Source organism: Mercenaria mercenaria, chromosome 1, assembly GCF_021730395.1.
Source record: "Mercenaria mercenaria strain notata chromosome 1, MADL_Memer_1, whole genome shotgun sequence".
NCBI classification, from domain to species: Eukaryota; Metazoa; Mollusca; class Bivalvia; order Venerida; family Veneridae; genus Mercenaria; species Mercenaria mercenaria.
Genome location: NC_069361.1, coordinates 100,821,681 through 100,847,617, shown reverse-complemented (window position 1 = coordinate 100,847,617; position 25,937 = coordinate 100,821,681). Strand labels below are relative to the sequence as shown.

The window sequence follows — 25,937 nt, the reverse complement described above, 5'->3', positions numbered from 1 at the left end:
AAGACCAGAGTTATGGCCCTTGACAGTCAACTTGTACATAAAGGGTCTAAACATTTGTGTCGCATGTACCTCAAATGCATATGCGCCAAGAGTCATGAAACCACACAAGAATTAATTTCAGCATGCGAAGTTGTGCACCAGTGCTTTTATTTGAGGTTTCACTCAGTAGAAACAGATTTATGTCCCTTGACGTGGTCAAATATATATGTAAATGGCATGTGAAAGCTTGTGTAGCACGTATCTCAAAAAGTATTTGACCTAGAGGCATGCAACCTTAAAGGAGCATTATTCCGCATGTGAGTAAGAAAATTGGTTAAGAAACTGATAATAACATTGTGCAATTTGTTTTGTAAGAAAAAAAATGTTCATAATTTTTAGGTGGATTGGGTAATGAAAAAATACTTTTGCGGGTGAAGTGAATATTTTTCAATTTTTCTTGAAAACAAGCACGGGTTGATATTTTTTTGGTTTAGATTTTTTTGTCTTAGTTCTAGCTTACATAATATAAAATTTGGTAAAATTCTGTCAGCTAGATTTTCCATATCATTAAGAAATACTTCGTTTTTTTCTCAGTTTCAGATACGTTCGACATCTGCCAAGAGTAATTTTTCTGAGTTAATATATCTATATGTTGACATATTATGCATAGTTATAGTGGTTTCATTAATTGTGATGCATAAACAGTAACATCAGAGTGAAACTTTGAATAAATAGTTATTTGCAGTAGTTTTATTATGACATGTATGTATTGTTTCTTCAGACAAAAATACCGATTTGGTGTTCTTAATAAACTTTAAATTTTGAAAAAAGAAGCACGGGTACCTATCATTTTTATTTATTTTTTTTAACTTGTCTTACATCAATCTATAAATATGCAAAGTTACAAAAAATTCTGTCCGCTAGAAATAATTGTGAAAAACATCTTTAAGTAGCCAATCTAGAAACTTCCCAAACTGACGTATCTATTGTTCCGAACGAAAAGCTCTAAGGTATTGTTTTGATATAATTATGGGCAACACCTTTGACCCTCATCCTTGGCTGATACTACAATACTGGAGCTTATTTGAAACTGAAAAGTGAAGATCAAAGTTTATACGGGTATCTACAATGTATGACATAACTTATTTGAGACAGACATTATGGATATATTTAAAGCTGTAAGACTTAACGTGTACTACACGAATATACCTTTTTTAGTATGATAAATAAATAAATTTTTATTCGTATAGAATACTCGTACAATTTTGAAGCAATGGTATGTGTAAACGTGTAGCAAGAATTTATCATTAGGTTCAACACATCTGACCGAATGAGTTTTGCTGTTGTTGGTTTAAATTCGAAATTTGAGTAATTTAAGTCGAAGAATTTGACGGGAAACTTAATCCTCTACTCTTCTTGGAATGAAAGTAGATATACATTCATCTCTAGTTGATATAAGACGTTTTTCCCCCTGCAATCATTTGAATTTCCGTACATTTACAGTATTAAGGTTTCTGTCTGTTTATATTATTCGAACGCAGTTATCAAGAGTTTTTTTCTCATTTTGTTTTACAAATGCAATGACACTGCAACTTATGTTCATATTACCAAGTAATGAGATCCAAGCAATTTAAAAGGCAAAACAACTTAACTTGCGGCATTCATTTCGCTATTTACATTTAAAAGCAGTTTCATCGGACCATTTTTTTCCATAGTATTGTAGACACTTTTTGCATTTAGTAGTGTTTAGATTATGATGCAAATGCATCCGATAACATATACTGTCATTTTGATGCAGTAAACTTTTTTGACCGCTAAACTTGATTCAGTATTCCAGTATATCTGGTAAATCTTTTGAAGATTACTAAAATTTCTTTACTAACGTGTCTGAATCATGAAAGGATATCAAATTATGTTAACCTGTCATCCACTTTTTGTAATAGTGGTAAAATTTTTGTTGATATAAATCTACATTTTAGCACGGTAGGCATTTAAAGTGCGCGTCTACAATAGAAATTATTATATAAATGACAGTTGTGAATTATTTACTAAACTGTAGGACTAGGAGTACCAAAATCTGCATTAGGCAAGTACATTTATTTTGACCGTGTCAGATATGCATATGCAACAGAAATGTTTTATCAATCACTGAACTAGCTAATTACATTAAATTACATTAAAATATGGAACATCTTAATTGAACGACTGATATTTCTTCAAACATGTCCTCGTAAGTAGAAGTCCGAAATAGATGCGTTAATCACACAGCGAAATATATGATATAAGACAGAAGAAAGAATCAGTATTATATAACTAACATACGAAATATCAATTTATATAATATTGACTGAAAATTTCCTATATACGTTGGGATTTAAAAAAACTGTTTTGATGAACATCGGAAGGTTTATACCATCAATCCAAAAAGTGACTTGCATGTTTGAGGTCATTTGAAGATCTTTGCAAATATCCATTAATACTCGTATCACTTATGTTTTTTTACTAAATAAAATGCCATTGCTCAATACTTGTATTAAGGCAACTTTGTATGGTTTGAAATGATAGTTGCCTTGCAGGCAGACGAAAAAAACACAGATTTTTTAGGAAATTACCTCTATATCGATTTAAAAAACAACAGGAATGGGAAAAGCTAGATTATAAATAAAAAATTAATCAGAAAGTTAAACAAAACTTAATTTCTTCAATTTTCTATCTATTTACGATATAGATAAGGCACCAATTTGTTTACCTTAAGATACGGCATTACTTAAGGTATCTCGTATCTTACGAGAAGATTGAGTTAATAAAAAAAAATCCCTACGAGCAAGAAAAGGTGACGTTACGACCACCTTAGGACTTAAGGGACCTTTGAGTTAGTCACCCCAGGTCTGGAAATTGTTATGGACCTCTTAAGCGGTCTATAAGGTGTTTATAGACCGCATCGGAACAAAGAAGCCGGTAGGTAAATATAATTATAGGTCTCCCATATATGGCCGTGACTAATTTATGTAGTACAATTGATTCGCCAAAAAGGGTAGGAACATATCTGTAATACATAGTAAAGTCGATGAATGTAAATGAATGCATGGCCCAAATGATATGGTGTTGGTTTAACAAACTTGCTTTTCGATGTTCGAGCCTTCGTAAGTTCACTAAAACATTTTTTATCATTTGTTTCAATAAACATTGCACGAGGAAATTGTGCAGTTAATTAAATCGATTGTGTTAGTTAGTCAAAAATACTCGCCTGTTAGTCTTTTTTACCGTGTAATTAAATTAAATTAAATTGAAATGAAAATAGCAAAATATATTAAAATATAGAAACAATAAAAAAAGTCCAACATTATTATTAAAATATGTAAAATGGTTTTTAAAAAGAGTCTTCAAAGATTCTTGACTAAAATAAAATAAAAATAATGTATACTAGAGAAAAATACGGCCGTAATCTGGGCTTGAACTCGCACCTCACGATTTGTAACCATTACGCTCTACCAATTGCGCCAGCGATATAATCAAGTTCATCGTAAACAAAACATACATATCAACTTACTCTATAGAGGTTTTTCAGCCAGGTATGATCGAATATCGACATAACCCAATTGAAAAAGTGTATCATTCCGTCACGGCTCAAAGCACGCGGTCGAACTATACATGAAAATATATTTTTGTATATCAACATCTCTTTTAACAAAACCATCATGCCTAAGTCATAATGTAACTTGAATCGTATTTCTGGCGTACAAGCATGTGCAATCACTTCATAAATATTATATACAAATCCCATAACGGTAACAAGTAAAGTATTAGGTTTCCACGTGACGTCAATTGACCAGTTAAATAGCCAAAATTTGTAGAGGGTAACATAATACACCTTTAACAAATTGAATTATTTTCAATAAGTAAGGCCTGTCAAATAATATATACATTTGTAATTCAGAAAAAAAAACACATGGTGTTTTAGATGTATAATGGTTTAACCAATACATGATCAAAGACGTACAATGACACTATCCTACCGACAGAAGACATTATACCATTAACTTTAATAGGGCCGACGCCAGCCACCTAACTAGCTAGCCAGCCAGCGACTTCACGGGATACTGTGGTACTTATTCCAGTTATTGAGATAAATCTTGCTCTTGCTGTGTCGATATACCGAAATCGTCAACGAGCTTCGGCAAGTAGGTGAACGGAATGTAATAGGTACATAAGAAAATTGAAGGAATACCGAAAACGCATACTGCTTTTATTTTAGTTTCATAAATGTAGCACATATTCTGATTAAAGCCGACAATTTTAATGTTCAACAATTCACAAAATGCAAGTTTCAGCGTAGCCACAAGTGAACACTTTGTAAGCCTGGCCCCCATGAATGTTAGAAATTTTATGTTCAGAATTTTTACTATTGACAAAGATGGTCAAACACTAAATGTAGCGCACCAGTATCTGCTAGAAATCTTAAAATATCTTTTTATCTTATGTTCAGAGCAAACATTTATGCTATACTATACAATACAGCATAAGGTTAACAGTAATGTCCACTGTACATAGAAAGACTCCAGATGTATTATCTCAAAAATGTGCCATGATATTTTTGAGGACTTTTTTCTGTGTTTCATTTCATTACTATATACTACTTATTCAACACCAAAAAGTTTATGTTGGACTTAGTTCACCCCAAAAGTTAAAATGACCAGCCAATTACTGTATTATAAGTTTAACTTTTATTTGGCCGTCTAGGTGCACATTATATATAAGTTTAATAGCATGCCATATTGACCGGGTCAACTACATCACACAATAGGGAGTGTCTTCCTGTTTGACCTGGTTAACAGACCACGGAAATATCGGTTAAGTCTGTTAATAGAATTAAATTGTTAAGTGAACATAATCCTGTCAATGTTATATCAGTGCGATGGAAAAGTAATCTGCTTATGTTACTTGCTATACAAAATAACTCAGTCATGCACCCAACAGATCTGAATTTTTTTTCTTTCATTTTCATATATTTCTAGATATTTTCCCATACTTTGACGCATATTATGGGTAGCACGAACTATTCTCTTTCTTGCAATAGCTTTCTCAACATATTTTACCATGTGAAATTCTGCGGGTTTTAACCTTTAAAAACGTCTGTTTGTTTACAAATTTCACTTAAAAATATCACACTTTCCCCCATTAAATGATTTTATCTTTACATACTTTTCTTTTGAATCTGTTGACCGTTGTAGTAAGTATGCATGCTTTTTCATGCATAGAGGGAAAATTGCATGTTTTACACGAGATACTAGGTACATAGTCGCCAAAGCCTACAACAAGGTTTTAGTGAAGTTGTCTCCATTTTTCAAAATATTTTCCCAAGGATAATTATTTTCAGCTGAAATAATTTTTTTCAGAAAATGATTTTTTTTTTCAAACTGTGTACTTTGATGCAGTTAACAATATTATCTACACTAGGCAGTGCCTGTTTAAAGTTTTGTTTTTTAGTTCCACTGCCTAAACTGAATTGTACAAATATACGTTAAATAGTGTATAACGATGAAGGCTTAGACATTATATCGTAACAGCCTCCGCCCACACTCCATCCTCTTCTTGTTTAGTGTGAAAATGTTCAAAGAAAGTATCTAATTTGATTTCAAATAGTATCTTTAGATTTACGTTCCATTTTAAAAATACAGTCTGAACCAAGAGGCAGTTTTAAAACTGGGTTCTATTTTGGTAAAAAAACACGATGTTATAATCATTTCACAATCTTGCACTAAAATGATAAGACAAGGTTTAAGAAGAAGACAACGAGTATAATCAAGGGCCATGCACATCAAGGTACATGTGTGGCAACGCCTTGAAGCAATCAGTAACTACTGGGGAGTATGTACCAGCCCATTTCCAAAGTTACAACAGGGTGGATTCCAAGAAGGTCTGTGATGTATAATGACGTCACTTGTACTACGGGAAAGTATTTTCTTTGCCAGAGAACATGGCTCCAGTGTCTATGTTTGTTTTATGGACAGTCGCAAAGCCTTCGACACTGTGTGGCATTCAGGCATGCTGTATAAACTGTTAAATGAATGCAAAATATATTGACGCCACATCTTATATAAATCAGTCCAAGCAATGTACACAAATATGACGAGTTGCGTTAATATCAAGGACTACACTCTGAATGGTTTAATATGTTACAAGGGACCAGACAAGGGTGGGGGGAGTTCTCCTATTCTCTATCGGACGTATATAAATGGACTTACTGAGTATCAATGAGTTACAGAACAGCGGATTCGGTATCTGTATGTATGGCGTTGATCTGGGATCGCCCTCTGTGGCAGACGAAATATAGATGATTGAATATAAAACAAAACTCCAAATTTGGGCCAGTTTTGCAGGCTTTCCAACAAATACTTGGTGAAGAACGAGTTCAATAACAGACTTATCAGATTTATGAAATTAGACTCTGTCTGCTTAGGATTCACACCCGATATTGTTCGCATTTTGCAGAAGTATAATTTTTAAGTTGTTCTGCAGAACTGTATGGATAGATTATGATTATATAATTATATTGTATCAGAGACGGTCTTCACATATGCTTATAAACTGAGAAAATCGTTTGCTTACTGAGTATACAGTTTTATTATTAAACTGAAAGAATACTACTAGTACTACTAAAATATTGTTGCCCTTGCGTAAAGAGGACTTAAAGTAAATCTCTTAGTAATTTAATTGAATGATTGGAAATGGATATTTGCAACAATGACACATGTTAAGGTCAAATGTAGGCTAAAATAAAAAGTGGAAAATCACCGAGAAGTAGGCGGTAGATATTTAAACAAGATGTACTGTGTCATTCAGGCATTTGATGCAAGATGGCTTCAATTAACGGAGTATGTACTGGTGTAAAGAATGGATTTGCCAATGGGAAGGAAAATGGAGTTACCAATGGTGAGGAGAATGGAGTGACTAATGGCGTTTTAAAGAAACGTCAGCATGATACCAATGGCTTTGCTCAGCATAGTGCCGCGAAAAAGGTTGTCAACGACATTGCAGCAAATGGATCTTTGTCTCAGAATTTGGCAACAATTCCTGGCAAAACAGATTTGGAGTTTCTTAGAAAAGTGGTGGACATCGTAATTCAAGACGGGTTGATTGGTGCTATGGATAGAAATACGTGAGTATTCTGCCGTTCAATAGACACACTTAATTTTGCTCTACAAGAGACAGGACGTTAAAGAGAATGGGAATGTCTTATTCCTATTTCAGGCATGTTATAGGCTAAAGGTTCACAGATATTGTCGTAGAATGGTTCTCTACTACTCACCTTCAACCTTTACACTGCTAAATTTCTGTAATGAACTTGTCCATCATTCAATTTGGACAGTACCATATACATGGCAGTCAATGGATATTATATAGTTATTTATAGTTTGTTCTCCACAATGCTGAATATTGATTAAAAGATTTTAATTTATTTCTCTTGGAATGATATCTACTTTCTGTATATAGCCTCCACTGCCAACGATTATCTCAAAATGTTTTGTTGCAGGCGTGTGTGCGACTTCCATCAACCAGAGAATCTGAAGACAATGTTAAAGGAACTGACGATCACAGAGGATCCTGCAAGTGAAGACAGACTATTGAACATGTGTAAAGATGTCATACAATACAGTGTGAAGACATGTAAGACTTATTTAAGATATTGCCAGATTGACTTTTCTAAAGCAATTGAACGATTACACAGCATGGTATATTTAAGCAAATCTCAATCCCATAAGATGTTAGACAAAACCTCGGCTAGAACGAACATATCTCAACTAGTATTTTTCAAAGGACATGTATTTGTATTTCGAACTACAAAACATTGTATTTTGAAATAAAAAAAAGTGGGAAACCACAGGCCGCCCAACACGACATAAACGAAACTGTTGCAGGCTCGGTTTGACTGAGCCTGTTTTAACTCCTTAGCGGAATGCTTTATTCTCTAGAATGAAGTATAATAATCTTTAACTATTTTATAAGATAACATGATGTTGGCATCCAGGTATAGCCTCAGTACAATAGGCCGTATCACATTTGACATAATCCGTTTTTAAAACAAGGACAATCATTCAAAAGCCAACAGCAAAATGGCCCAGTTTACCGTTAAATCAGTATGCTGGTAAATATCGCCACGACCACAAATCAAAAATAAATTTGCCAAATTTAAGTTGTCTGTTGAGTTAAATCAAATCTACATCGCCTACCATTCTCCGATTTTTAATGTTTGATAAAATTTCTATAAAAATGGCAAAATAAAACAACACTCACCTTTGTTGACGTTTTTTTTTCTCGTGACATGCACTAGCTCGGAAGATTTTTACCGTATACCTCAGAAAGAGTTAGCTCTGTTGTTTTCCAATCGTGCCTTTAGAATCGTAGCCACAAAAAAACACACGATATAATAGCACACTCTATGTGATCTAGTCTGTTCATGACAGGTTATGAAATGTGCGACACCTCAGTCTATTTTCTCTATTTCATCGTAATTCGTATGGTACGAGTCTCGCAATATATTCTTTCAGCAAATCCAAGATTTTTTAACCAGCTGTATGGAGGCATGGATCAGTACACCTTAGGTGGGGCCTGGGTGACGGAGGCTCTCAACCCTAGTCAGTACACGTATGAAGTATCTCCAGTCTTCACACTGATGGAGGAAGAAGTTTACAAGAAAATGCTACATTATATAGGGTTTGATGGCGGTGATGCTATTTTTGTTCCAGGTGAAACATACTGCTAGATAATTCATGACGTGGATGAAGTAATGATAATTGTTACAATTTTGCTCCTAACAAACACTTCCTTTACTTATCATGTCTGTATTAACGGTTATCCCCATATTTTGAGAGAGAGAAAATCAAACAACACTTAATTATAGAAGAAACGGGTTATTTACCCAGTTTTACATGAAAATTGAACAATACATAAAACATGTACAGTCAAACCTGTGATAAAAACCACCTCTGAACAGAGACCACCTGGCTCTAAAGACCACATGTTTTGTTTCCCATTTTAACATTTACAGTGCATTTTAACCTGTACCACCTCCCAATAAAGATCACAGTTTGGCTCTCCAAAGGGTGGTCTTTATAGACAGGTTTGGTTGTATATATTTCTACAAAACATCCATCAATTAACTGATATATACATTGAAATCCAAAAAGGGAATATATAAAGGGGCCACACTTTCGGACAGTTCAATGCCTTTAAAACCTTACCATTATCAAAACAAACTGTTTTCGTACAGATCCTCGTTTTGATACATTTGCAATAATGTCCCAGTGAAATTTCACAATAGTAGGTGGAGCGTAGTTTTCAACAATTGTTTATATTTTGAATTTTTTGTTTCTTTACTAATGGCATTCATTATTAAAGTGGGGCTGGAGTGGTTGGGGGAGAGGCAACTTCCTGAGACTATTTAAAGTATCCAGTCGTACTGAGCAGTACGGTAGAACATGTAATGGACATGTAGATTGTTGATGTGACGTTTATCTATCAAATGTTTTTATGTTTTGACGATATACTCATAAACTTTTAAGAACTCTTTATGGCTGCACATCCTTTCACTAGATATCTACATCCTTTCACTAGATATCTAATGTGTGAGTGTAAATATTCGGTTGTATTTGCACAAACTTTTAATATTATTCATGCAATTCTAAGGCTAGCTGATTCAGATAAGATATATGTTTAATGTATCTTTGCAGGGGGCTCACTGGCGAATGTGTATGGAATGAATGTTGCACGTTATGCTAAAGTCCCAGAAGTAAAAACGAAAGGATCATGCGCCCTACAGAAACCATTGTGTATATTTACGTCTGAAAAGGTATGAATTTAAAGTCTGGTCTTGACAAATACAACGAAGACAGGTGGAAACAAAAATTAGCACAGAATTGCTGGGTCTAAAAAAGGTCGCTGGCGTTAAAGTGTTCTTGCTGTAGCTATGAATGTTTTTGTTGTTGTTGTTTGTTCATTACTATGCGGTTGCGTCATTCTTAGAGGAACCATGATCGTAAGTTATATGACATTGTTATGAACGTTTATTTAAATCAATTACTTTTGTGTTAAAAAAGCTCTGTAAAAAGATTTTTACACTAAAACCAATTCCAAAAGAATACTATCTACTACCAGCTACAGTCCCAAACTCGACATAAATATTGTATAGTGTAAAGAAAAGGGCTTTGCATCTATTTTTTTACCTTGTCTGCGGATTTATGTTCCTATCCATTATGTACAAACCCCACACAGTCATACACTAATATAGGGTCTCACTTAAAACTGGATGCATTCTTTAAATGTAGTTATTTCTTTTGTGTCATAATTTTCGTTATTTTTCAACAGACGCTTAAACTTTTCTGTCTACAGTACGTAAAAACAATTAACCTTTAGTTTGCAGTCTGATCATGGTGTGCACTGTTCGCTATTCAGTTAGTAAATTCTCAGTAAACACCCCTTCGAATAATAAATGGTATTGCCAAAATTGAATAATGGATTAGTCTATTATAGAAATATAACAGGATAAAGGGTGAATAACGTAAGCTGGGAATCATCTTAAGCTAGTTAACTTCTGTACGGTAGAAATAAGTTTGTAGCGAAAGTTTATCATTTTTTCTTCTTTTAATTATGTGACCAGCGTTTACAGAATCATCTATGATACTGGTCATCACTTCAATGCAATGGAAACGAGACCACTTGAAAACTTTAATTGGATATTAGTATACAATTTATAATTTGCTTTGATTTATTTATAAAATAAATTGGATCTGTCAAAACATGAATTGTCAGAGCGAAATAACAATTAGTGGCCCAGTGGAAATTGTAACTTTTCCACGTGGTGAATTTTTCCGTCATTATTTCTAGATATGTCTTTATGATCCTTTAAAGCTATTGAACTGGCCAGTCCATTATTTAGTTCTTTAGAACCAATATAGATTTGACCTCAAGTAACTTTAAACATTTCTGTCAAGTTATTACTTAATGGTTTATAATTTGAAGGTCGCTTACTTGATTTTGAACTCAAAGAAGTACACCGAACATTTGATCACTAATTTAGTATATTATTTATCTGTACGATGTGTATTGGTTACAGTGCCACTATTCCGTGCAAAAGAGCGCAGAACTGTTGTGTATTGGCAGAGACAATATATTTTTTGTGAAGACGGACAAGAAAGGCAAAATGATTCCAGCAGAACTAGAAAACCAAATCAATAAAGCTAAAGGAGAGGTAAAAATGGGACATTTCCTGACAATATACAAAATGACTATAGTGTTCGCGTGAATATATTTATATCATTTTTTTTTTTTTTTTAAATTTCAAACATCATTATTTGCCTAGCTAGGTTGTTCGCAATAATGTGTGGGTTTCTTTGGTGATAATTTCGTAAAAACATAATTTTGGCACATGAAATGACAAAAGAAAGCTTATACTTTTCAAATGTTTGTATTTCATATTACGATTAGTTGTTCCTTTCCAAGAAAATGGTTAAAACTTTAAGTCCTGTTCAGTGTATGCCTTATCAGAAAAAAGTAAATAGGCAACCTGGTTTACGTTTTAGATTGAATTCGTTTTGGCAACCTACAGTTGTATGATTTCGAAAATTTTCCATCAGTTTTTTTCCATACTGTTATACTAACCATGAACGTAACTAAACACCATTGTCCAATTTATAGTATGACCGTCTATACCATATCTCATAAAATCTGTTTATGTAATAGCTTAAACTCTTGTAGGTATTATGGCATTATTAAATGGTCGGCATGTCTTTTTTGTGGACCATTGTATGTCATTATTAAATATAAAAGGTGTTTAGTTACGTTCATGGTTAGTATAACAGTATGGAAAAGATTTTATATATCGAAAACCTCCGAATCGGTTATACGTCGCGTGTAATAATTCACTCGGTCTAATTCTGCAGCTAGGTTGTATGCCTACTCCGCGACGTGCACAAGGCGGGAGCTCAGGAGTGGATCTTTTATGCAAACAGACAGATGAAATATGAAGCTTAATCTCATGACGCATGTTTGGCGCTAAATGTTGCAGGTCAATTTGAAGTGAACATGAGACCTTCTTTTAATAATAGCATTAGAATATGGAAGGTACCACGTCGCATGTATGCGCACCTAATCATTCATTCAGGTGTGTGCTTAAAATGTACCCCCGTTCTGTTATATCGTTTAGGTTCGGAAACGTCTTTTGTTGTGTTTTAATGAAAATGCCACATTAAAACGATTGTTTATTCCTCATGTAGCGGACTGGGCGCAAAATTAATGTATCTGTATAAAAATAAAGAATAGGATACAACAGTTTCGCGCTCAGCCATCGATATACATGAACAGTTATTCGTCATATATAAATGCTTTATTCTAACTTGAAAAACATATCAGAACTGAAAGGTTATAACAGAATTGTGTTATTCTTAGTTTTACTCACTTTGATGAAACTTAATTTAGGACTAAATATTGCCGCGAATTTGGCCGCATGACCGCAGAATTGGGATGCCCACAAAAAAGCAATTTACCCAGAATTCTTTTGAACAAATGTTTTTAAGCAGATAGATTAAATATTTACATTTTACACAAAATTATTATTATTGCAACGAACAAAATTTTGGTAGGATTGAATATAATTTTTAATTTTTTGAATAAATATTTTGGGATATACAATAAATATTTTTGTTTTAGATTCAAGTTTTACAATAAATATTTCAAAAAAATACAGAAAAAATATCTAAAAAACAGTACAAGTAGCGTATGATCCTCTCCATTAGCGGGTATATATCAGGGTTATGAACCATTCCTTGTGAACGCGACGGCGGGTACAAAATAAAATGTAAGCGCGGACGTAGTGGTGAAGTGGTAACACTGTCTGACCACGAAACCAGATATGAGGGATCGTGAACTCAAGTCCCTACTCTCCAACTTCAATCTCCAACTAAGTTCAGTGGGATTAGAGTTAAGTTGGGTGTTTTTTTCAACTGGCACGTTCAAGAACCGGGAAAGCCACTGTAATTGGAGTGTTCTCTGTATCTTGTATTATCCTCCAAATAGAAATTACTAACATTCTTTTGGGACTATGAATAAGTTTGCAAACTAAAAAACAACGGACAGTTATTAGAGTGTACGGTTATCTCTCTTATCTTATTTCAGGGTTATGAACCATTCTTTGTAAATGCGACGGCAGGTACAACAGTGCTAGGAGCCTATGATCCTCTTGATGAGATATCCGAGGTGTGTAAGAAGCACGGGCTCTGGCTGCACGTGGACGGCGCGTGGGGAGGTAGTGCTGCTATCTCTAAAAAATATAGATATCTCGTGAAAGGGATTGAAAAGTGGGTACCATCATACTCTTCAGATTTATATACACTTTCTTAAAAATGTATTCACTACGTTAAGGGCTCTTTAAGGCTAGACTTGTTATTCGCAATTAAATTGGCCTTCCTGAGTGGCTGCCATTGTGTGTTAAGCGTTTTGGATCACACTATATAAAAATTGTATAATACAATACATTACTGAAGTTTCTGTGTCAGTGTTTATGTGAAAATTTGTAAATTTTCTAGAAAATATAGGGTCTCCTTTCAGTTCGGCCGTGCATTACAAGACGTCCATTATGAGAAATTTATCTTATATTGTACACAAGAAATCAAATTTAATATTTTTGTTATCAGGGCAGATTCTATGACATGGAATGCACATAAGATGATGGGTGTGATACAACAATGTTCCGTATTCCTTACAAAACACAAGGTGTGTATACCCACTATGTACATAAATGTACGTGTACAATGTGAAGTAAACGGCTTAATTTAGGAAAGGCCTTTAGGAAAAACAAGTAAAATTGCATATCTAAATCAGGTTTGAGTTAGCATTGAGCAGTGCTATCCCTATATCAGAAGGAAAACAAACGTTCTCTTTTTATTTTATGAATACTGTTTAGTTGATGGAAATGACGAGTTAAAAGTTGTGTGCATCACTTGTCGCAGATTTAGTTCTACAGAATTGTTGTGGAAGAAATGATTCATATGAAAACATACTCCACTACTTCAATGAACAATATATCAAGCTGTGTGTGTGACACTTTAGATATCGATAATCTGGTTTTGCTCAAATAGTTGACTTATTTCTGTTTCAACAAAACAATGTTTATATTATTTTATTTCTAGGCGTATAACAAAACTGTCACTATACCAAAGACAGAAGGCAAGAATTTACATTGTGTTATTTCAGGGCGTACCATTATTATAGACGAGAATACAGTTGTGTTACTTCAGGTTATGTTTAAGGGATACCAATGTGCCAGTGCCTGGTATTTGTTTGAGCTAGATAATAATTACATTATGTTATTTCAGGTTGTATGTATCTATTTGATCAAGACAAAATTACTTAAAGGGCCTCCGTGGCTGGATGGTTAAGGTCATTGACTCCCGACCATTTGCTTCTTGCCGATGCTGGTTCAAGCCTCACGTTGAATTCGTCATGTGAGGAAGTCATCCAGCTGACTTACGGAAGGTCGGTGGTTCTACCCAGGTGCCTGCCCGTGATGAAATTATTCTCGGAGGGGCATCTGGGGCCTTCCTCCACTATCAAAGCGGAATGTCGCCATATGACCAATAGTAGTGTCGGTGCGACGTTTAACCCAACAAAAACAAAAATTACATTATGTTATTCCAGGGTGTGCTACAAGACTGTCACTCTGCTAAAGCCAGGTATCTGTTTCAACAAGACAAGAGTTACGATGTCTCATATGACACAGGAGATAAATCTTTACAGTGTGGTAGAAAGGTTGATGTTTTCAAACTATGGATGTTATGGAAGGGAAAGGGAGATAGTGGAATGGAGAGAGACATTGACCATCTCTTTATGCTCTCAAGGTAAGATATATTACTTTAATCCATACAGTGTAGCAGACAAGAATGACGTATTAACACTGTAGGCACTATGGATTCGAATAGAAGGGATGGGGTGAAATTTTGACAATCTCTTTATGCTCTCAAGGTTGCTTTAATTAATATATTACAATGTCTTAAAATACAGATTTTTTGATAAGTCAAATTAAAATAAATGCTATTATAAATATATAGTAAACCACCACTCGCTTGGGCATCGATAGTTCTATTTAGCGGCTCATTTGAGGACTCGATTGTTCCTCGAGTGCGGAAGGTCGTGGGTTCCATCCCCGGCAGCTTCATACCAAAGACGTAGAAGATGGTACTAGTAGCTTCCTCGCTTGGCGCTCGGCATTAAGAGGATAGTACTAGGACTGGTCAGCCCGGTGTCAGTATAATGTGACTGGGTGGGGTATCATGTCACGTGACTACGGCGTGATAGTCTGATATTCCAGTGAGGCAGCACTATAAAGTCGGGCATTGTGCTCACTGTTACAAGTCGACATCATCGTTTATATGACTGAAAAATTGTTGAAAAAGACGTTAAACCTGCACACACAAGCACACGCACCCGCACACGCTCGCACACACACACACACACACACACACACACTCGATTGTTGCACTGTAGTTTTCTTTATAAGAATTACTTGCAATTTCTAGCGACCAGCGTTTATATGCGTACATGTGTGTGTGTGTGTGTGTGTGTGTGTGTGTGCGTGTGCGTGTGTGTGTGATAATTTAGAGTGAAAGAATGGTTGATCAAATCTGAAGGTAACTATTAATGCTATATAAAACCTTTTAGATTTGTTCTAGTTTTATGAACTACAAAAGACTACTGACTTTGATCAAAACTGATAGTCATTAATGCATATACGATGTACTAGCTCATTTTTAAAATATCGTTAGTGGTCTTAAAAGTCATATTTACTAAATATTAATGTAACCATTTTAATTCAGATATTTAGCAAACAAGTTAAAGCAGACTTCAGGATTCAGACTTATACAGGAACCTGAGTGTACAAATGTATGTTTCTGGTATATACCACCCAGCATGAGGGACCAGGAAGAGACCAAGGAATGGTGGGATAAACTTGCAAAGGTGCTTGTTCATAGCTGTACACTAGTAAAATGCCCAGTTTGTTACTGATGTAAAACTGTTCACTAACTTATTCATCTATGTCCGTATCTTGTGCATAAATTGTACTTGTACCATTTTTGGTAATTCAATTTAAAACAAAAAATACAGATAATTAAAATAATTTGGAACAGTAATTGTCTAATTAAAATCGAAGCTGAAATTATAGCTAGTAAAAAGTCTAAGACTGATATAACAGTACAGCTTAACAACACAAAACAGCTGGGTTTTGGGGTTTCTTTTTTTTTCTTTTGTTTTGTTTTTATCAGATTCATACAACATTTATGTCACACCATGCAGGTCGCCCCAGCAATCAAAACAGGGATGCTTCAGTGTGGCTCCATGATGATTACCTATAACCCTGATGGCGACCTCGTCAACTTCTTCAGAATGGTTCAATCTAATTTTGACACAACAACGGACGATATGGATTTCCTTGTACAAGAGATAGACAGACTTGGCAGAGATTTATGACTGGATAAAACACGTTTGTGCTTTGGCACGTCAAAATGATATCATGGTGTAATTCTTACGGCCGATTAATTGTTAACCGATCTGCATTTTTCATGACAGACGTGACAATTTCAAGATATCACCGTGAGGCAATATTGCAGTTTAAGAGTTAAGTTCTTGACTACATAAAAAAGTTTATTTTTTTATTTATTTACTGACTTACTCATTTATCTTTTTTGGTTCTTGTTAGGTATGGTTTGAATGTTTTCTTCGTATCATTTTATGTTGTTAACAGTGCACCTGAAGCATTTCTCAATGTTTTACTTCAAAATATTTATTAATTTTCAATATATATGCTTACGACTTGTTTACATAAATACTACAGTTTTATTGTTTGTGTGTCACATAAATCTACATGTACTGTTTCGTTTGTTTCAAATATCTGATTTAATCTGCATATCATTTGTATTGTTTTCATTGTTCTTTGCAACTGTGACAATTGTTGTTGCTTTTGTTGTTAATAATAATTAAAAATATTGTTCTTTGCAACTGTGACATTTGTTATTGTTGCATTGTTGTTAATAATAATTAGAAAGGCAAATTAATTGAAGTTTCTTCGAACCGAAACACCTAGATATATTTTTCGCTTATCCAGTACACAACATGCACAATAAACGCCGCCCCAACCCACCACCTACCGCCAATTAATGTACCTTTGAGTGTTGGTCCAGGAGTAATGCCAATATAATGTACTGCCAGGAAATAGTGTATAATGATAAGAAATCATTCCTAACCACGTACTTTGATCTATTAACAATATTTCCCGAAAATATTATTAAAATATACCAAACACTTATCCATGTTATTGAGATTATATATTTGATATATTGCTGTTAGCATACATAAAGTTGGACTACTTGTTGTAACAAATAAAATTTGGGTAGTTATGGCTGATTTGGGTTAATAATGGTGATAACTGGATCCAAGCATCACACATTATGAACCAACTATTTGTTATTGTAAAATACTATGGTAGTAATATGGACCAATCAGAAATAAGTTCTATAAATAGCACCAATCAAAGCTCACTTCTGCTAAGGTATAAACAGGTAGATGGCTGACTGTGAATTCATTCTTCGTCGGAACCGCCGAGACATCCACGCCATGTTTGATGGGACATATGTCCTTACTAGATCATGAAGTATGTTTTCATATATTGTCACGATTGATCTAGTTAGCAACAAATGACAAACATCGGCGGTAGTGGCCTTAGAAAGGGTATCAGCAGCCGAAGAGAGTTTGTGCCACCGAGATATCGCTGTTGACTCCGCATCCTGTTACCGTGCATCAACATTCATCTCCTTCAATCGACGTCAGTCGGCTTTTATCAGCCTTTACCCCGTTTTTACCACATCTCATCCGTCTGGGGTGGATTGTATATTGTCAGAAACGGCCCGAATGTGGAAGTTCGAGGACGGGTATTCCGGCATGGGGACCTGGTGTTACCTGGCGGCGTGTACATCATGGACCAACGACGTTGAGCAGGATGGAATTACAACGGAGGCGTCTACGACGGCATGAAGTCACATCAGTCAAAGCGTTATAGAATAAAGTAATGACGGCAAGACAACACTTGAGGCAGAACTGAAGCAAAACAAGTCATCAAAAGTTGGACAACAACGATTGTACCGTGAATTGACGACTATAGCTACGATTAGAACAACTACAAGGAGCAACAAAAAACCAACAGACAACTAAACAACTCAACCTTGGACAACTCAACCTTAGACGACGTAACCTTAGAAGACATAACTTAAGAAGTTATCCGACGGCGAGGATAAACAAACTTCTACACAGAGAGAATTCATTCTGTGTAGACACATCGAGAATTCAACTACCGGTAATAATTCATCTACGCTGTCGGGGCAAATAAATTATTTAAAAGAAACCATGATATTTCACCTACAAAGACTAAATAAGAGTTACAGAAGTGTATCTAGGTTTTGAGCTTAGGCGCCGGCCAGGAGTTTCCCATTAATGGTATTTGAATGCTATAGACAATAGCAAATCAATATAGGCTGAACATCGGAAAACTGAGACAGAGAAACGGTGTTTGGTAATTTATTGAGACAGTAGGAGACTTCCAGCTTATAGGCGAGGTTCAGCGTTATAGGCGAAGGTTTTATCTATATGTAAGTTGAATGCGACATGTGATCGCATATAAGCGCTGAGCATCCAGGAGTCAGGGCAAACATGTTGAGTTTAAGCTTCAATTAAGAAAACAGGCCAAAAGTCTATGCGATAGGACTCGTATGTTGCTAATTCAAAGACATTGTCTGATGGATATATTCAGCAAATAGGAGTTTGAGCTGATTTAACATTAGTTGACGTTTTAGTTTGAAACATTGATTTACCTGATCCCTGAAATCGTCTAGCTCATGATTGTAGTCATTTACGAATCGTTGGTACACGAATCATTTAGGCAAGGTAGCCGGAGTATGAATTCATATACGAGATATTCTACATCGTTTTTTAGTCTAAGACATAGTAACCTTAGCGATTGGGCCAATTTCATTGTACAAGATATTAAAGGGTCACATCTAGGTCATTAACTCGTATCCTAACATACTGTAAACAGATTATTTGAAGGCTTTGGCCCAGACACTGAAAATGTTGCAAAATCATATTGAAAAACTTGATCAACCAGAACGTCAACAGTAACCTGTTTCAAGTTCGGTGCCAACAAACAAGCTGCATGGAATGAGGTAAGAAATAAACGCAATTGCTACACTGGTGGTCAATACTGGTCTTTTTTTCCCAAACTACAATGTTTTAGAAAAAGGGGCGAATATAATACAAAGTGACAAGAAACCAATAATTCTTGTGTCACCTGACGGAAGCGTTTTGCCATGTTGAAGTCACTAACAGTTAAATACGCCCAGCACGGAACGCAAACCAAACAAAAATGATCAGACTCAGCTTGGTAAGAATGCTGTAGACTTAAGTATGATGAAGAGCCACCAAGCAGTTCACGAGAAGCTGTTTAATGCTTTTTTCCTAGATATCTCTGTCAGTCCCTAAAACGGGTCAAGTGGAAGCATTTGAAAATATTTTAGATTGGTTTATACAAAGAAGCTGCAGGCAAAACTTGGTGAATAATCATCAAGTGGTCTTTGAGAAAAAGTCGTTCACAAGACTTTCCAATTTTAGCTCAGGCAGTCCTAAAAAGGGTCAAGCGGAATAATTTGTCAAACTTGACATGTTTCAGACTGTTATTATGATCAGCAATTTCAGAGAAAATGTTTAGGTAATATGTGGACGCAAGATGATGAACAAAGGATGATGAACCATCCAGCTGTAATCTTAGCTCACGCTGAAGAAAGTTCAGGTAACCTAAAATGCGTTCATAGACGGCTACCAAGGCATGTAAAAGTAAAAGTGTAATATCTCATTTTCTCTACCATTTTTAGCTCACCCAAGTGTGAGCTATTAGTACATGCGGATGGTCCAGTGCCAATTTTTCAAACGAAACATCGTCTCTTCTGACAAATACTGGACAGGTTTACACCAAACTTAATGTGTAGCATTGTTGCAAGGTCCCCACTAAAGTTTGTTCAAAAGATTCCAATTGATCCCTCATACAACAGCTAGGGCTAATATACCAGAATCACCTTTAAATGACTTCTCATGAACCACTTGATGGATATCTGTAGCTTTCTTGTACGGTCTTCTCTCAAGTTTGCCTGACCGCTTTTAGGGTTCGCCAGAGCTAAAATAGAAAAAACTTTAAACGACTTCTGCTGAGCTCATGAACCACTTCACGGACTTTACTGATAGTTGTTCTGTATCCTTATTTAGTCGTCACTTATTCAAGTTATTCCGACTTGGCCCTTTAAAGAGCTGCCTGGGCCACATGCAAAAAAATAAGAAGGCCGTAGTGGCCTAAAGTCACTCATCTGACCTTGATTATTTGACCTTGAATAAATATAAGACGCACTGAATCATGTATGGTAATATCTTTGTTAAGCATATAAAAGTATAACATAGGTCAAGTGCCCTCATTTAAATAAATCTGAGAGAGTCTACATAACACGTTTGATGGATATCCATCAAGCGTTTTCTATTTAACCCTATTTTAGCACTAATGGCCCCTTAAAGAGGCTAAGTACCCCTTTTGAAAACAAGAGGGCCAAGATGGCCCTAGGTCGCTCACCTGAGAAACACACCATAATACACCATAACAGTGTAAACATAGACCTAGTGATTGCATGGAAAAAAATATTCTGACTAAGTATCATTAAAATTGGAGCAAACACAAGTATTTTTTTTATTTGACCTAGTGACCTAGTTTTTAACCCCAGACGACCCATATTCTAACTTGACCTAGATTTTATCAAGGCAATCATTCTGACTAAATTTCATGAAGATCAATTGAAAAATACAGCCTCTATCACATACACAAGGTTTTCCTTTGATTTGACCTAGTGACCTAGTTTTTGACCCCAGATAACCCATATTCAAAATTGACCTAGATTTCATCAAGGCAATCATTCTGGCCAAATTTCATGAAGATCAATTGAAAAATACAGCCTCTATTGCATACACAAGGTTTTTCTTTGATTTGACCTAGTGACCTAGTTTCTGACCACAGATGACCAATAACCAAACTCGACCTAGATTTTATCAATGCAATAATTCTGACCAAATTTCATAAAGATCAATTGAAAAATACAGCCTCTATCGCATACACAAGGTTTTTCTTTGATTTGACCTAGTGACCTAATTTTTCATCCAAGATGACCCATATTCAAACTTGACCAAGGTTTTATCAAGGCAATCATTTTGACTGAATTTCATGAAGATCAGTTGAAAAATATAGCCTCTATCGCATACACAAAGTTTTTCTTTGATTTGACCTTGTGACCTAGTTTTTGACCCCAGATGACCCATTTTCGAAATCGTCCTAGATTTCATCAAGGTTATCATTCTGACCAAAATTCATGAAGATTAATTGAAAAATACAGCCTCTATCGCATACACAAGGTTTTTCTTTGATTTGACCTAGTGACCTAATTTTTGACCCCAGATGACCCATTTTCGAACTCGGCCAAGATTTCATCAAGGTAATCATTCTGACCAAAATTCATGAAGATTAATTGAAAAATACAGCCTCTATCGCATACACAAGGTTTTTCTTTGATTTGACCTAGTGACCTAGTTTTTGACCCCAGATGACCCATTTTCGAACTCGGCCTAGATTTCATCAAGGTAATCATTCTGACCAAATTTCATGAAGATCAGTTGAAAAATATAGCCTCTATCGCATACACAAGCTAAATGTTGACGGACAGACAGACGACAGACAGACGCCGGACATCGAGTGATCAGAAAAACTCACCTGAGCAATACCTGAGCATTGCTCAGGTGAGCTAAAAGTAGAGAGTGCATTAAGATGATGCTACAATCTGAATACCTCGGCCTTTATGCTATGCATATTCTAACGGAGGATTCCGGAGATGGCCGAGGATTCCCGATTGGATGATGCTACAGATAAAGCTTGATTAAGATCAATCAAACAGTCCGTGAGAAGAAGCGTTTTAAAAAGTTCTACTTTCAGCTCTAGCAGCCCCTAAATTGGGTTAGTGCCTCCATTTGAACAAAATTAAGAAAGACCGTTCAGACCAAATTTGATGAGCCTACATCAAGCTGTTCATGAGAAGTTGTTTAAAGTTGTTTGTTTTTTGTTTTTTTTCAACATCAAGCAGACCCTAAAAATGCCCACATGTCCTTATCAGAACAATATTGAGGCCTTTACGATAATGCAACAGACCAAGTTTGATGAAGATCCATCATGTGTTTCATGAGAAGTAGTCTTTTAGCTCGTGCTGCCCCTTAAAAGGGACAAAGTGCCCCAAATTAATTAAACTTGAGAAAGAACCTGACAATGATATTAAATATACTGATAAAGTTTGAAGAAGATCCATCAAGCTGTTAATGAGGAGAGGTTGTTTAAATATATTTCTATTTTTAGCATAAATGTTTGCCTCAGTGAGATTAAGTGTCGCACACAACTCCTAGATTCCTATCTAAAAGGTTGAGGTCACACTTAGGGGTCAAAGTTCATTTTAGCTTGTCATGCCATATCTTTGACATGCATGGAACAATCTTCTTTGGCATAAATATTTGCCTAAATGAGACGGAGTGTAGACCCCTATCTCAAAGGTCAAGGTCAAACTTAGGGGTCAAATGTCATAAAATACTTCAGGCCATAACTTTGACATATATTGATCAATCTTTTTCTTTGATATGCCAGATCTCTCTTTTCTGTGGACTTACAATTGTTTTTAGAATTACTTCCCTTTGTTGTTAATATAAATAGTATATTTTGTAACATTTTTATTATTGTCCGTATGGAAAAACATGGATGGTACTTCAATTTTTAGATGTATTTTGACATATCTGTATCTGGTAAGAATTTTTTTTTTGAAGACGTTTATCTTTCTTTTTATAGAATTACTTCCCTTTGTTGTTCCTATAAATAGCTTATTAAACTTGTTTTAACCTTACCCTGCTAAATTTCTACAATGAAATTGTCCGTCTCTCAACTTGGACAGTACCATTAACCATTATAAGAGGTGCTTATCTAAAAGATACTGACTGAATAGCAAACAGTGCAGACCATGATCAGATTGTGCGGATGTGACCTTGGTCTGCACTGGTCGCAAAGGCAGAATCACTTGCCACCAGCAGGCTAAGGGTTAACTAGCTGAACTTTCATTCTGGCGGTATGTTAAAACATAATGGGCCTGACATTGTTGCCCTTTGGGCTTCAACATACTAGCTACTCTAGCAGCCCCTAAATGGGGAGAAGTGTTCCTATTTGAACAAATTTGAGAGAAGACCTTACAATGATGCTACGAATCAAGTTTGCTGAAGATCCAACACACAGTTCATGAGGAGAATTGGTTTAAATGTTAGTTTTTTTTCTATTTTAGCTCTAGCAGCCTCTAACAGCCTGGTGCCAAGTGCTCCAATTCGAACAAATTTAAGACAGGACCTTACACTGATGCTTCAGACCAAGTTTGATGAAGATACATCAACTGGATCATGAAAAATCATTTATAGGTATTTCTACTTTTTGCTCTAGCAGCCCAAGTGTCCATATTTGAACCAATTTGAGAGAAGACCTAACAATGATGCTACAGATCAAGTTTGCTGAAGATCCATCACACAGTTCATGAGAAGAAGTGTTTTAAAACTCTAGCGGCCCCTGAAAGGAGCCCCAAGTGCTACCATTTTAACAAATGACAGGACCTTACATTGATGCTAGACTAAGTTTGATGAAGATCCATCAAGCACTTCATGAGGAATTGTTTTTCTATTTTTATCTCTAGCAACCTCTAAATAGAGCTAAGTGCCCCCATTTGAACAAACTAGAGAGGGGACCTTGCCAGGATGCTAAACACTAATTTTGGTGTAATTCTGACTATTATTTCCAGAGATGTTTCAGTAAAATTGTTGACAACAGTCAACGGATCATCCACCTACACTAAATAGCTCACCCTGAACCTTTGGATCAGATGAGCTAAAAATTAAAGCTTTTTCTCAAGAGCCACTATTCTCAAGAACAAATTTGTCTGTAGCATCCTTGTAAGGTCCTTTCTAAAGTTTGTCCTTTGCCCTTTTTGGGGCCGCCAGAGCTAAAAATACAAAATGCATGAAACAACTTCTCTTGAACCACTTTGTAGAATCCTTGTAAAGACATCTCTCAAGTCTGTTAAATAGTTGTGCTTAGCCCCTTTTAGGGCTTCCAAGGGTAGTAAAAGAAAGCCAAGAGGGCCATGATGGCCTTAGATTACTCTTACAAATTTCAGAGCTTGAACAGGCTAGAGGGTAAGCACCATAATAATTATGCTCCAGGTGTCGCAAGTTTCTGAGGCAATAGTAGTTAATTACACAAGAATTTTACCAACGTCCCCCCACCTAGGGACATTTTTCATAAAACGTTATTGCATGCTAATAGAACACCTTCTAAATAATAAGGCAACATATTAACAATGTTTATATATCATAATTATCATAAAGACATTATGTGGTTTGAAAAGGTCTGGAAATCTTTAAGTGGTGAATGCTTCAAATGCTTATATCAGTATTCTATTTTTAAATTGATACGGTAAAATTAATAAAAATATAATGAAATATTTTATCAGGTAATTAATAAACAAATGAAATGCAATGACATTTATATGGTACGAAAGAAACTTATTTTTGAATTACACACCAGGAAAGTTTTTATGAAGATAGGGTCATAAATGTGGCCTCAAAAGTGTTAACAAGCTTTTCCTTTGACTTGACTGGGTGACCTAGTTTTTGACCAAATATGACCCAGTTTTGAACTTGGCATAAGAATCATCAAGATAAACATTCTGACCAAGTTTAATGAAGAAAGGATCATAAATGTGGCCTCTAGGATGTTAGCAAGCTTTTCCTTTGATTTGACCTGGTGACCTAGTTTATGACCCCACATGACCCAGTTTCGAACTTGACCTAGAGTTGTATGTAAGTGTGGTTAAAATGGAATGTAAAATTGCACTTCTCCTGTGTTCACAAGGTAAAAATTAACAAATTTTGGCTCTTTCAGGGATCAACCAGGGGCCGTAACTCTGGAACCTATGATTGGAGCTGATGGATTCATCACTGAATCCAAGTTCTATTGTTGTTAAAGATGTTTTGCAAGTTTGTATCAAATCAAAGCATAAATGAAGTCTCTATATGGCTGCAAAAGACAAAATAGCAAATTTTGACACTTTAAGGGGCCACAAATCTGGAACCCATGATGGGATCTGGCCAGTTTTCGAAAGGAACCGAGATATTAAGCCAATACAAGTTTATGCAAGTTTGATTAAAATCAATTGCAAAATGTTGTCTCTATCGTGTTCACAATCCAAAAATAGCAAATTTTGGCCCTGTAAGGAGCCATAAATCTGGAACCCATGACGGGATCTGGCCAGTTTTCGAAATGATCCGAGATATTAAGCCAATAAAAGTTGTGTGCAAGTTTGATTAAAATCAACTGCAAAATGTTGTCTCTATTGTGTTCACAAGCCAAAATAGCAAATTTTGGCCCTCTTAGGGACCAGAACTCTGGAACGGATGGAATCTGGTAAGTTTTCAAAAGGAAACAAGATATTATGCCAATACAAACTGTGTGCAAGTTTGATTAAAATCAATTGCAAAATGTTGTCTCTATCGTGTTCATAAGAAATTGTGGACGAAACAGACGGACGAAGGGCAATCACAAAAGCTCACCTTGTCACTAAATGACTGGTGAGCTTAAAACACAATACAGAAAAGACAATTACATCAGAAGTTGAAATACATTCAATAAAATGATTGAAGTAAATTAATTGATGTGTTTCAGACAGAGGCTAAAACATTTCTGAAAGGACTATTAATGCTCC

At 35.5% G+C, this 25,937-nt stretch overlaps 1 protein-coding gene across 3 annotated transcripts in view; it reads left to right on the top strand.

Moving 5' to 3' along the window:
* The window catches only part of LOC123528784 (cysteine sulfinic acid decarboxylase-like), a 34,479-nt gene extending 17,448 nt beyond the window's left edge, over nt 1-17,031 (top strand). For 2 of the 3 annotated variants that reach the window (XM_045308794.2, XM_045308803.2), the window contains exons 2-11: nt 6,823-7,138; nt 7,514-7,647; nt 8,529-8,726; nt 9,711-9,829; nt 11,093-11,227; nt 13,150-13,331; nt 13,668-13,746; nt 14,671-14,870; nt 15,846-15,987; nt 16,324-17,031. In XM_045308794.2, the coding sequence (XP_045164729.1) occupies nt 6,837-7,138; nt 7,514-7,647; nt 8,529-8,726; nt 9,711-9,829; nt 11,093-11,227; nt 13,150-13,331; nt 13,668-13,746; nt 14,671-14,870; nt 15,846-15,987; nt 16,324-16,497 (1,665 nt within the window). In that variant the 5' untranslated portion in view covers nt 6,823-6,836 and the 3' untranslated portion in view covers nt 16,498-17,031. Of the gene's footprint in view, nt 1-1,943; nt 2,066-6,822; nt 7,139-7,513; nt 7,648-8,528; nt 8,727-9,710; nt 9,830-11,092; nt 11,228-13,149; nt 13,332-13,667; nt 13,747-14,670; nt 14,871-15,845; nt 15,988-16,323 lie in introns of those variants that run through there. The other variant, XM_045308785.2, reaches the window with a different exon arrangement.
* The last annotated feature ends 8,906 nt before the right edge of the window (nt 17,032-25,937 follow it).